This window comes from Numida meleagris, chromosome 1 (genome assembly GCF_002078875.1).
Source record: "Numida meleagris isolate 19003 breed g44 Domestic line chromosome 1, NumMel1.0, whole genome shotgun sequence".
Taxonomy (NCBI): domain Eukaryota; kingdom Metazoa; phylum Chordata; class Aves; order Galliformes; family Numididae; genus Numida; species Numida meleagris.
Window position 1 is genome coordinate 169272933 of NC_034409.1, and position 13195 is coordinate 169286127.

Genomic DNA, 13195 nt, shown 5'->3' on the forward strand with positions numbered 1-13195 from the left:
CTCGCCTTACTACCTACACAGCCCAGCCTGTCTGGGCCCCTTTAGCTCTGAGTCTGCATGCAGTTATACAGTGTAAACACATAACAGCTGCAGGAGGCTCCAAGAAACCTCATTTCATTAATTCATCACAAAGTAACATGGAAAATTCTCCAGAGAACAGTTAATGCTCTCTTTCAGTTGAAGAAAGTTACTTCATAGCCTTGTGGTATGGCTTTATTATAGTACATTTGGCATGTGCAGTTTTCATCCTATTTATACCACCTGGTATTTTAGTTCTATGTAAAAAGTAAGTACCACTGACATAATTTTAAAACATTTATGTTACCTTTTAACTTACCACAAACACTTTGTGGCGAAGGTTTGTGTAATTAACACAACAAATGCACTCATCTCCCCATGTCTGGGAAATGATTTTGTTTTTACAGTTAAGCGCACTCAAACTGTACAGCAACTGACACCCTAGCCATGGCATGACCATTAGTTAATAATAGCTTAGCCACTCCCATAGCATTTTCTAAATAAAATTCTCAAAGCAGGCACTTGGCCTAAAAAGATCTGGAGCCATGTGCAACCCAATTCTATTATCCAAATGTATAGCAATGAATAAGTCTACTCAATATAAGCAGACTTATTCCAAGTTATTTGGACTGTAAGCTCTCCAAAGGAAAGATACTCCTTTATTCAGTGTATATCCAGTAAACACCCTTCTGTTTAAAGCTATCACAGACACAATAAATAATAAGTAGAACTAAGAAAGAATAAACCCACTATAAATAAATTGCTGTCAAGATTCTTCCATCAATTATTACACAGTTTAACATGAAAAAAAGAATGTTCCCAGTGAACTAAATAACATGGAGGGTATTGTAATACCTTGGGTGAACTGGCTGATGCTATGGTTGCCTTTCCCCAGGTGGATCAGGAATCCATGACGAGGACCCTCTGTGATTCTGATCTTCAGAGCAACATGTAAGCTGTCTCTGTCTTCCACTTTGAGCACTTTATTGGTAATCTGAAACCCTATGTGGCCCGTGGCCAAAATACGGAGAGTCTGAGCACCTTTGTTGGTTACGATTTGAGGTATGCTGTTGTCCACAGCCATTATCCGAATCTTCATCGTCTGAGGCTTCCTCGTTTCAAACACAGTATTAGGGAAGACATAGAAATCAGCGTGAGTGCCATCTGTAACAGTGAAAGAGAAGCTATCCTCAACTGATTCTGTGCCATCGTGTTTGTAGCTGATCAGATTCTCATTTAGATCTTGTTTAGTGAAGGTGGTGACTGGTTTGGAGTTATTAAACATGATCAGACCATGAATCGGTACTTGAGTGATGATAAATTTTAGCAATGCATCAGGTGTATCTCTGTCTTCCACAGTCAGTTCAAATGGGGTTATTAGTTTGTATTCATTTTCACTCACCACCAGGTTATGGATTGTGACAACAGGTTTCTTATTGTCCACATCACTGATAGAAATTCTGAAAGTACGAAATACAGGGTTATAACCATCAGTCACCTCAAACTCAAAGCTGTCCATTTTCACCTCATCTTCCGAAGTGTGAATGTAATAGATTTTATTGCCTGCTAATAGGAGCTGAGTAAAAGTGGAGATGGGCACCCCAGGCTGATCTGTGCATTCAAGATGACCACGAACAGGTGCTCTGGTAATAGTGAAAACTAAGTTCTCATCTGGACTATTCAAGTCACTGGTGCTAAGCAAATCAGTTGTAAGGGTTACCTTCCCTCCTTCCTTCAAAGAAACTCCTTTGCTGATTACATCTGGGAAGACTATATCAATGCTACCTATTGTCACATAAAAGTAGCGGTCAATGAGAGGATTTATTCCATCAGTCACATCAAATTTGATAAGATCACGAACACCTTCTTGGCCAAAGTGCATATAACGAATTAAATTTCTATCCACTTCATCTTGAGTGAAGTTCATCCCCAGAGTGATATTCTCAACTCCACCTGAAGGTTTTAATCTCTGTAAGAGACCTTGTCCTGGCCCATATCTTATAACGTATGTCAAGGTTTTGTCTTCAGAATCTAGGTCAGTAGCTTTCAATATTCTGTTATGAATAGTCCTAGTTTCCCCTATTTCAATCTCCAAACCATCATTGATGGCCATTCTGGGTGTCTCATCATCTACAGGAACAACCATAATGAATACCGTTTTCACTGTGGTATGTTTACCATCTGAGAGTTTCACCTCAAAACTGTCCTCCCTTGTCTCAGAGTCATCATGTTCATAGAGTATGTTGGAGCTCTCTGTTATCTGATCCAAGGTGAAGCTCTTCGCTAAGACAGTTCCATTAACCAGCTGGTTCACAATGTGGCCATGCCTGGGAAGCCTGGTGACTGTAAATGTTAACTGATCAGCAGGGATGTCCCCATCAACTGCATTGAGGATAGGGGTATCAATAACCAGGCTCATGCCTTCCATCACAACAAACTCTCGTATAAAGATTTCAGGCTCTTCATCATTCATTGGTATAATGACAATAGGGAAAACATGCCTTTGGGAAAAGTTAATGCCATCAGAACAGCGGAAAGCAAATCTGTCTTCAACAGGTTCTACACCCTTATGTATACTCTGGACATAAAAAATATGCCCTTGACGGAGGTCTTTTAAGGTAAAAGCACTTATAGCTATACCTGCTCTGGATTTTTCAGATCCTGGGGCTGGAGAAATGTTCTCTACATACCCCGATGTGGACTGGGCAACAATGGTGCAGAGGATATCATCACTAGGAGTATCCACATCTTCAGCCCTTAGGTGAGCAGGAGTAATGACACGTTTGTCACCTTCTGTTACTCTGAACTGCTCCCCCACAAAAATCTCTGGGGCTTTATTGTCAACAGGGAGAATAGTCACCAATACTGACACTCCTTGAACAACATTGCCCCTGATGCTCCATTCCTCAGACAGGTCAGACAAGGTAAGGTTGAAGGTATCTTCTTTGGGCAGAAGGCCTATTTCACCACTAGTGTGAGCATACACCACAGCACCATCCAAAACATCTCTCTGGGAAAATCTCTCAGCAGGCACCCCTTGGACAAGGATGTTCCCATGCTGAGGAGGATCCTCAACAATGAAAGTCAACATCAAGTCATCCGTATCCTCATCTGTGCCCTGAATTACATTAGCAGTGATTTCAGCAGCACCGTTCTCCAGTACATCCAGGTAGGAGCCAACAGTGCCTGGCGGTAACCGTAGGGTAGGAACCTCATCATCAACTGGGTGCACATTCATTTTTAACATGATGGGCACAACATGAACCCCATCGCTCACATCAAGCCTGCAAGAATCGCTATTGGTCTCAGCTCCACTGTGTATATACACCACCCTCCCTTGTCTGATATCCTCCAAGCCAAAGGCACCTCCCAGGATCAAACTGTACCCAGAAAGCTGCAGTTGGCCATAACGAGGAGCCTGGGTCAGGATAAATCGGAGATGAGCAAGCTCTGTGTCTGTGTCACTGGCATCCAGCTCAGTTGGGCTAAGGACATGGCTGCCTCCCTCAGCCAAAGTAAAGCCAGTATTAGTGATTTCAGGAGGCTGGTTATCCACAGGTTGCAGGTAGATGGTGAAAGTCCCCTCAGCTGCATTGCCAGCTGCATCTTCCACTTGGTACTGAAACTGAATCAAATGAGGAGCCACTCCCAGCTCTTCCTGTGGGGGGCGGTAGGAAATCTTGTGATGATTGATCTGTGCTTGTGTGAAGTGGGTAACCTCCACAGAGTGATCTTCAGTCAGCACAAGGGATCCAAGGCGGGCTCCATGCTCATCTGGAGGATGGTTAGAGTCAGTGTCAGTGGGGGGCTGGGTTATCGTGTAACGAAGCTCACGGTCCCCTGAATCCTCATCTGTGTAACACAAGTGCTTCCTTCGCAGGGGAGTCACCTGCTGTTCTGCAACTATTAAGTGCAGGCTGCTGCTGCTGTGCAGCTCTGGGGCTAATCTGTCTACAGGATGCACCCGGATCACAAATGTCTGCGGTCCAGACCGGTTGGGTGGGTCATTGTCATCTTGGACCCTAAAGACAAATTGGTCCAACACAACCCCAGGGCCAGGGCTGTGAGGCCCGAAGTGGTGGTAATAGAGACGCCCTTCCACAATGTCCTGCTGCAGCCACTCTCTCACAGGCTTTTCATAGATAAGTGAGCTCCCCACTACACCTGGCACCCTCCTCCAGGAAAAACCCTCATCATCTTCCTCTTCCCAGCCAGGAGGTGGCTGTGCTTGTCGCAGGAGGAGTTGGCCAGCACTGGGACCAGACTCCACTGTGAAGAGCAGGATGGCATCTTGTGAATCAATGTCAGTAGCACTAAGAGCACGGGTGGTGATGGGCACTGTTTCACCCTCAGCTATAGCCAACCCTGTATTAGCGTTGAGTAGGGGTGGCTGGTCATCAGTGGGCACAAGGGTAATTGGGAAAAGGAACTCAACACGGTGTCGGGAGCCACCATCTTCCAGCCGCAGCACCAAGTTGTCACTGAGTGGAGACTCGCTGCCATCATGCTGGTAAACGACCCGGCCTGCTGCCAGCTCAGCCACCGTGAAGTGTTTACGAGGAGCGGCAGATGCTGGGGTGTCCTCCAGCAGAGTGAGGTGGCCATGTCTCAGTCCTGCCACAACACTCACCTGCACCTGATCAAGGTCATCCTCATCACTGATCACCAGGTTGGGGCTGGGACCAGGGCCCGAGAGAGGCCGTGACTGCCCCTCATAGAGCACAAGGCCAGTGTTGCGGGTCACCACAGGTGCCAGGGTGTTCATGGGCTTCACCACAATCACAAAGGCAAAGGGCTCCGAGGCAGCACCCTCGGGGTCCAGCACCTCCAACTCCAGCTCAAAGAGACGCTCTCGATCTGAGTCCTCCACAGGGGGCTGGTAGGCAATGCGCAGCTCTCTCACATCACGCTGGCTGAAGGAGGAGATGGGCAAACTCCGGTCGTCTGTGCTGACCATGTGCCCCTGGCCTGGGCCGAAGGGCGAAGTGATGTTGAACAGCAGCAGGTCTGGGGGTGACTCAGCATCCTCAGCTGCCAGCATGTCAGGAGTGAGTGCGGTGAGGACAAACTGGTCCACCTCCATCATCAGCATGGCCATGAAGCTGGGTTTGGGAGCCACGTTCTCCATCCCGCCTCGAATCCGCACCAGCACCTGGAAGTACTCGCGCTTGAGCAGCTCCCCGCCGCCCACCGCCTCCCACAGCTCGGCCACCAGCGGCACCAGGTCGCGGTTGGGGGAGCTGCCGGCCGCCGTGTGCCGGTAGCGCAGCCCGAGGCGCAGGAACTCCTCGCAGTCCCACATGGAGGCGGGCACGGGGCCGCCTCCCGCAGCCTCCACGCTCCCTCCCGTCGGCACCGCCACGGCCGTGGGGTAGTTAAGGATCTCTCCGTAGCGGGGCAGCCCGGTCAGCGAGGGCAGCAGGCCCACCCGGCAGCGCTGCCGGCCCGGCTCGAATGCGAACTCCAGGCTGCGGGAGTCCAGCGGGCTGCTGGTGCCTCGCAGGCGCTCCACGACGAGGGGCAGGTTGCGCGTGACGATCTCCAGCTGGGTGAAGAGCACCTCCACCTCCAGCACCAGCGGCAGCACCAGGGCGCGGCTGGGCGAGTCGTAGCGCAGCTGCAGGCGGACGCGGTCCCGCGCGGGGCTGCGGCCGCCCAGGTGCGAGTAGCGCACCTCGCGGGGACCGAAGTCGCAGGGGAAGCGCCTAGGGCTCAGGCGGCCCGGCCGCTGCCACAGCGGGTCCTCGTCCAGCACGGTGAGGTGGCATCGGTCGCCCGGCTGCACCTGCAGCACCAGGTCCCGCGTGGGGTCCAGCCAGGCGGAGCGGCCCAGGGGCACCCGCAGCCCGCGGTTGGCCACCACGACGGGGGCAGCCGCCTCTGGCGCCCACGGCGAGGAGACGGCGGCTCTGCTCGGCGGCGGCTCCGACAGCCCCAGGCACACGCAGCCGGCCAGCAGCAGCAAGCCGGCCGGCAGCCGCCGTAGTGCGGCGAGGAGAGCCTGCATGGTCCCTGCTGGAGGACGGCAGCAGCGTCTACACTCCGGCTGCCGACACAGGCTAAGCGCCGCGCACACGCAGCGCTCTGCGGGCAGCCCGCCGCGCTCCGGAGAGAGCTCCGCCAGCTGCCGGAGACCCGCCCCCTGCCTCCAAGCGGCCAATAGACACCCGTGGGGGGCGAAGCCCTCTGCCGCGATTGGACAGAGCCGGTTGTCAATCTCATAGGCCACGGCGGGTTCGGCCCCTCCCTCCAGCCCCTCGCGGAACAGGTTGCTGCTGAGGGAAGAGGAGGTGGGCGAGTGGTGGGTTGAGTGCTGGCCGTGCGGGAGCGGGAAGAAAGGAGGCGGCGGCACGCAGGGGTCAGCTGGAGCTGGGAGAGCCTTGCGGGCAGCTGGGTCCTCCTGTTAGGGAGAGGGAGGTGCTACTTGTTTAGACAGAGGCTCTCTGGGGCCGGGCTACAGCAGGCTGACCTCGCGTCGCCGGACAGTGCTGGGGGCTTCCCTGGGAGCGGGGCGGTCGAGGAGCGCGTGCGGTAACGGCCGCCCCGCGGAACAGAAAGCGGTTCCCGGGGCGATCTCGCTGCGGGGTGTGGGGCCGCACCGCCCCTCTGCGCGCCAGAAAGAAAACGGATAAATATCTCCGGGCAAAACACATCAGTTCGTATCCAATTTCATTGCTCGCAGTGGCCAGGCGCGGCTGTGGTTGAATAAAAGCTGCACAGCATTTCTGACCTCTGGTGTCTGCAGTTAAAAGCACATTAACAAGAGCCTGGTCTCGATAGAGTGTTTGTGTTTTAAAGTTCCTAATGGCAGGCTTTGACTTTTTAATTCATCTTCTCCCACTGCAGCTAAACTTCTTTGATAATGAAATGTGATCCACAGTATTTTAATAGAAGTTTTCCAGCAGAGGAAAGGCAAATTCAAAACAGTCAAAGCAAGGAACTGCCTTGGGTTTGTCCAGGAGGTTCATGGGAGGGCTTCTTCAGGGAAGAACTGTGTCTGAAAGTCCACCTGAAGTGCCACTCTACTAATGCACCCTGTGTGGGAAATAAGCAGCAGGAGTTGGAAAATGTGGTGCACTTGATCTTACTGCTATCATATAAACGTGGTGGGATGATTCACATAACTGGAATATTAGCATTGAGGGCTGTAAGTTTTTCAGAAGGGATAGGCAAGGTAGCAGGGGTGGGGCAGTTGTTATCTACGTTAAAAAGCGGATGGACTGCAAGGAGCTTCCTCCGGGAAACAGTAAGGAACAGGCTGATACACTGTGGGTTAAGATTGGGACCAATAAAGGGCACCTGGTGGTCAGGATCTACTGCAGGCCACCTGATCAAGGGCAGCCTGTTGATGAGGCCTTCTTGCTTCAGCGCAAGAAACATCCTGCTCACAGGCTCTCATCCTGGTGGGGGATTTCATCCACCTGGATATCTGCTGGGAAAACTGGGAGGAGTTGTAAGCGATCCAGGAGACTCTTGGAGTCCATTGATGAAAACTTTGTTGTTCAGGTATTGGACAGACTGTCCAGAGGTGAAGTGCTGCTGGACCTTGTGCTCACTGGTGTGAAGGAGGTTGTTAAAGTCTTTAAGATCGGTGTCAGACTGGTTTGTAGCAACCATACCCTGGTTGAGTTCATGATATTGAGGAATGTGGGTCTGGCAAAGAGCAGAGTCAGGATCCTGAAATTCAGGAGGGTGAACTTTAGGCTGTTTAAGAAATTGTTGGATGAGATCTCCTGGGAAGCTGTCCTTAGAGACAGAGGAATGGAGCAAAGCTGGCTACTCTTTAAGGATGCCTTTCTGAGAGTTGTGCAGGAGCTCTCCATCCCTCAGAATAAGAGAGCGGGCAGAGGAGGCAGGAAGCCGGCATGGCTTGGAAGGACCCGCTGATCAGACTGAGGGAAAAGAAGGGCGTGTACAAGCAGTGGAAAAAAGGACGTGTCCCCTGGGAAGAATGCAGGGATATTGTCTGGACGTGCAGAGATGGGATTAGGAAAGCCAAGGTGCAGATGGAACTGAACTTGGTGAGGGATGCTGAAAACAAGAAAGGGTTCTGACATTGGTCAGAAAAGGCAGGCCAAAGAGAGTGTGCCTCCTCTGATAAACTCAGAAAGTGGACCCTTGTGAACCTAATGACAGGTGAACGTACTGAACAACAAAGCAAAGTGCAAGGTTTTGCACTTGGGTCAGAGCAATCCCAAAAATGTATACAGGCTGGAAGAAGAACTCCTTGAGAGTAACCCTGCTGAGAAGGTCTTAGAGGTCCTGGTAGATGAAAATCTTAACATGAGCCAGCAGTGCTTGCAGGCCAACAGTATCCTGGGCTCCATCAGAAGAGGAGTGGCCAGCAGAGAGAGGGAGGTGATTGTCCCTCTCTACTCTGCCCTCTTGAGGCCCCATGTGGAGTACTGTGTCCAGGTCTGGGGCCCTCAGCACAGGAAAGATGTGGAGCTTTTGTAGAGGGTCCAGAGGAGGGCCATGAAGATAATCAGAAGGCTGGAGCACCTCTCCTATGAAGACAGGCTGAAGGAGCTGGGCTTGGTCAGTCTGGAGAAGAGAAGGCTGCAGGGGGACCTCATTACAGCCTTCCAGTATTTAAAGGGAGATTATAAACATGAGGGAAATCAACTTTTTACATGGGTAGGTAGTGATAGGACAAGGGGGACAGGTTTTAAACTGAAGGAGGGAAGATTTAGATTAGATATCAGGGGGAGGTTTTTCACTGGGAGGGTGGTGAGTTGCTGGAAGATGTTGCCCAGAGAGACTGTGGGTGCCCTGTCTCTGGAGGTGTTTAAGACCAGGTTGGATGGGGCCCTGGGCAACCTGATCTAGTGCTTGGTCTAGTGGTTTGCAACCCTGCCTGCAGGACTGGGTTGGAATGTGATGACCCTCGAGGTCCTTTTCAATCCAAACTATTCTCTGATTCTGTGGTTCTATAAGTGCTTAGGAAGTGGTTCTGTGGAAACTGGAAGTGGTGAAAAAACATTATGACACATGATCTTGTTTTTTGTACATAAAACATGAATTTGGGAATTCAGGTGTAGGCAGGGTCCGTTATATCTACACCTCAGTATCAATTCCAGCACATAACTCAGCTTCACTTGGGGCAGGGAGTTATCTACAGACATCTGCCCTTCAACTCAGAAATTATTGTAATTTGTGAGATACTTTTGTGTTCTGTTATTGACATACCTTAGAAAGCTGCAGAGAGTTGATTTTTTTAAACAAGTCCGCACTAAACTGTAACTGTGAGTGCTGCTGCAGAAAGCAGTAAGTAGTCAGACCACTAGTAACATAAGAAGCAGTAGTACAATTTCTCTGCCCTAATGAGACATTCACCCTGGATTGTAGCAGGTTAATGTCTTCTTTCTAAGCCTGAAAGGAAGATAATTCAGTTAAGTCCAAGGATCAAGGTTGTCCCATAGTTTCACAAACATGCTCTGTTCTTGTTAGAGATGACAGCGTTTGGGATAGAGTGACTGGATCTGAATAGATATAATGAGCAGGTTTGGTGTTCTGTTTTAAAACAAGAAAACACACACTTAGACAACCAGTACAGAGACTTGAGATAGCACTGGTGAGATTTAAAGAAATGTCTGTCTTCATCAACATTAATATGTTAAATAATAATTCAATAATAAATGTACACCATCTTTATTCCATTCCAAATTTAAACACTGTGATTTTTTGCCCTTTTCCATTTTCTAAATCAATATACACACACATGTATACACATGCACGGTTTGAGTTGCAAACAAGTGCCAACACTTGTTTTCAAATCACGCTTAAAGGAAATAGATCTTGGCTAAATTCTGATCTAATTGTGTGGATGCAACTCCAATGCAGTTTCCTCCCAGTTGTCACTGAATCAGTGTTACAAACCAAAATTGGGTCCAGTAATGAGTTCACTGATCTTTTAAAATACTTTTGTGCTCAATTTTCATGAATGAAAAGAGTTGGCATCCTTTCAGAACGTATGCAGATCTACTTTGCTACTTCACTATATTTGTGAGAATAAACATGCAGAAAGCTGTAATACAAAGACCTGCTCATTTAACAGAGTATTCATAAAAAAGTGTGCTCATTGAAATAGTGATGAGCATTTCCAGATAATTTACCTGTTGAGATTCAGGAATCGACGAGTCTTTTGTGTTTCAGGAACTTGCTTGTTATAAAATGAGCGCAAATCTAATATTAATTTAAATTGAATCCTTTTCTGGGTTTGATGCTGGATCATAGATTTATACTCCTTAATTGAAACTGACAACTCAATAGTTCCAATGTAAGAGAAGTTTACTGTTCACCAAGCCTACCTAAGTTTTAGTTATCAAAGTCTGCCCTCTGTTGTTGCAGTGTAATCTTAACATCTTAACTGTAGCCAAGTCTGATTTTTGTTATGGCAGCACTCTACACAAGAGTTTTGTACTTGATTTTAGTCTCGATTGTAAAATTGATTCTATAGATGCTTTTAAAATAACTAAAATCATTTTGATGACCAAGTACTAGGAAATGGGACTAAAATTGACATCCAAATATCCATTTTTAAATGCTTTCCAAGTAAATAGGATCAGTGTTTCATAACCTGTAAGTGCAAAAAGACTTACTATCCCTCACCAATGTATGTTAACTCTCTTGCCAAGGAAATTAGGACAGTGAGGAGTGAGCATAGAAACAGCAAATGAGATTGATGGGAGCATTTGGATGTTTACTTGTGGTATAAGTAATTTTGCTACAACAATTTAACTCTGAAAACCCACCCCTCATGCTAGGGTCTTACTCCTTGCCTCAGAGAAATCCTATGAACTTATAATTGCTTGCTTCATATCTAAAAGGTGGGTATAATGAGCTTACTGTACGTACTGTGGCACAAAGAAAATTTTCATCATCCACAATTTGAAAGATGAATTGGTGTACAAAGACAAAAAATAATCAGTCTGCTCTAGCAAAGTAAAAGTTTGAAAATATTACATCAGCCAGATGAGGAAACATCTCAGTGTCCTGTTATAGCTGCGCTTAACCACCCACATTTCAGTTGCTTCCATGCTCACTTCTTCTCTTGTTTCAATAACAAATTATGATGCAAGAGGCTACTTTTGTTGGATCTAGTCTTCTGCACAGGTATATGCAGCCATAACTTTCAATCTTCTTTTTTTTTCCACCACATATCTCAAGGGGAAGATTGTTGACTTCAGAATCGTCTCTCTTCTTCCTGACATTTTTTCCTCACCATTCTTTTTTGTAAATGTGGCACTCCTGGTCGTTATATTTTCATGTACGTACCAGTCAATAAACACCTCAAATCCAAAATCACCTTCCATGTCTCTGAAGCTCTTTGCAGACTTTTGACTTGGTACCTGATGATATTTCTCCCAGTAATTGTTTTCACCTGCCTAGCACTGGCATTCTGCCCACCCTCCATGTCTTCGGCAGTATTTTTCTTCAGCCTCGGCTCTTTGAAAAACTACTTTTCAAGCCAACCTTCTTCAATCTCTTTCCCATGATAGATCTCTTCAGAAGTAGCTTGTTTTCCTTTAAATTCTTTCTTCTCTGCCTTTTGATCACTCTTACTCTTTTTGTTTCAAAGCCAAAATACAACTTCTTGATCTCCTATTAATAATAATAAAGACTTGGTAATTTGCTAGAGTAAATAAGTAGTTCCATCGAGCTTCCCTACCTATGGTTTATGTCTTATGTTTGGACTCTTTGAAGTTTTTTTTACTGTTACTACGGAGTTGATAATGTTACTTTTAAATGTGCATTCATATGCATATTCTTTGATGTGTAAGGAAGGCAACAGCAAAGATACGATAAGCAACATAGCTGTTTTCCAAAAAAAAAAAAAGATTTAGAGACCTAGATTTTTTGAGTCCTCTCTCAGATTTTCACTGGATGAAATTGCTTAAAAGCTGGAAATGTTCTTGGCAGGAATTGACCAATGACAACTTCATTTCAGCACATACTCTGGAATAGGTACATGTTGGCCTGTGTATGCATTATGCTATATATATGCCAATTATGATTATGACTGAGATTAATTAGTCAACAAGACATTACCTGTAAAACATATTTTACTTACAGGTAAATACCTAATACCTGGTGAAGGTCAACACAATCAAATCTTCTATGTTCGTACATATATCTGGAGTGTTTTTTTGTTTTTTTTTTTTCTCTGTTTTCCTTCCAATCTTGATACTTTTCTTCCAAACAGATAATGTGTCTCTGCTGTTTATCTAGCTGAATTTATATTGTCATATTTAAATTATAGGTCACTGAAATTGCAATACAGTCAAGTGCTCATAGATTTTCTTAATGAAACAGATAGGGGAACATTCCTGGTACCACATTCTCTGAAAAAGAAAAAGAATGGAAGCTACTTAGTGGATATGAAATCATATCCAGGCTAAGTAATTTAACACCTCTTGTCCTATGAATACATATTGTCTTGTAAGGATGCATGCAGCCTTGTGATTTAGATGTAACATTAAAAAGCAAAAGAAAAGTCTTAATGAAAAAAAAATGCTGGTATTGCAGAAATCTTGTGATGTCTTATTGCCTTTCTACAAGTTTTAATCAGCAAAACCTCACTGCTATAGAGACTTCTTTTGTGTAAAGAGTTTTTGTTTGTTTGTTTCATCTACAAACACATCTCATAAAAAAAAAACAAAAAAAACATGTCTCATAAAATATTGCAGCAGAAGTGCAATTACCTTTCTCTCTCCTTATACTTTCAGGGAGGATCAGTACTGGCTTCACAGTAAAGCTGTTTTGCACTGTGTCTTTTATGTATTTTGTCATTTGCAATATGGGCATTTTGTTGTCATAGTCTACAGAAAATATTATAACTGGAAGAGCCATGATGACTCCGTTGGTGCCAGAGTTAAGGTTATTTATCTGATGTTGCAGTGTTCTCAACTGAATAGAAAGTGTGAGAGAATTAAATGCTAGTTTTCATGGCAGAACTAATTATGAGTCCACATTTGATGGTCATTGTGTTTAAAAAGTAGGAATTGAAATTCATTTCATTCTAGCACAGATCTTAAATGTGGCTGTGGTGAAATTTTCTGGAGTAGTCTATTGATTACAGTTTAGTACAGTATCTTTGACTGACAGTGGAGGTGTTTTGATTGTTTTAAGTCTTACCTCCTTAAATAAGCAAAAGATGTGAAAATTACTGGAAAAA

The 13195-nt window shown here is 46.2% G+C and overlaps 1 protein-coding gene and 1 long non-coding RNA gene across 4 annotated transcripts in view; one reads left to right on the forward strand and one right to left on the reverse strand.

The window, feature by feature from the left end:
• The window catches only part of FREM2 (FRAS1 related extracellular matrix protein 2), a 119394-nt gene extending 113274 nt beyond the window's left edge, over window positions 1-6120 (reverse strand). For both annotated transcript variants that reach the window (XM_021377310.1, XM_021377320.1), the window contains exon 1: window positions 874-6120. In XM_021377310.1, the coding sequence (XP_021232985.1) occupies window positions 874-6025 (5152 nt within the window). In that variant the 5' untranslated portion in view covers window positions 6026-6120. The remainder of the gene's footprint in view (window positions 1-873) is intronic.
• The window catches only part of LOC110388243, a 30474-nt gene continuing 23493 nt past the window's right edge, over window positions 6215-13195 (forward strand). Inside the window, exon 1 of one of the 2 annotated variants that reach the window (XR_002432829.1) lies at window positions 6215-6308. This is a non-coding gene — a long non-coding RNA (uncharacterized LOC110388243). The remainder of the gene's footprint in view (window positions 6309-13195) is intronic. The other variant, XR_002432828.1, reaches the window with a different exon arrangement.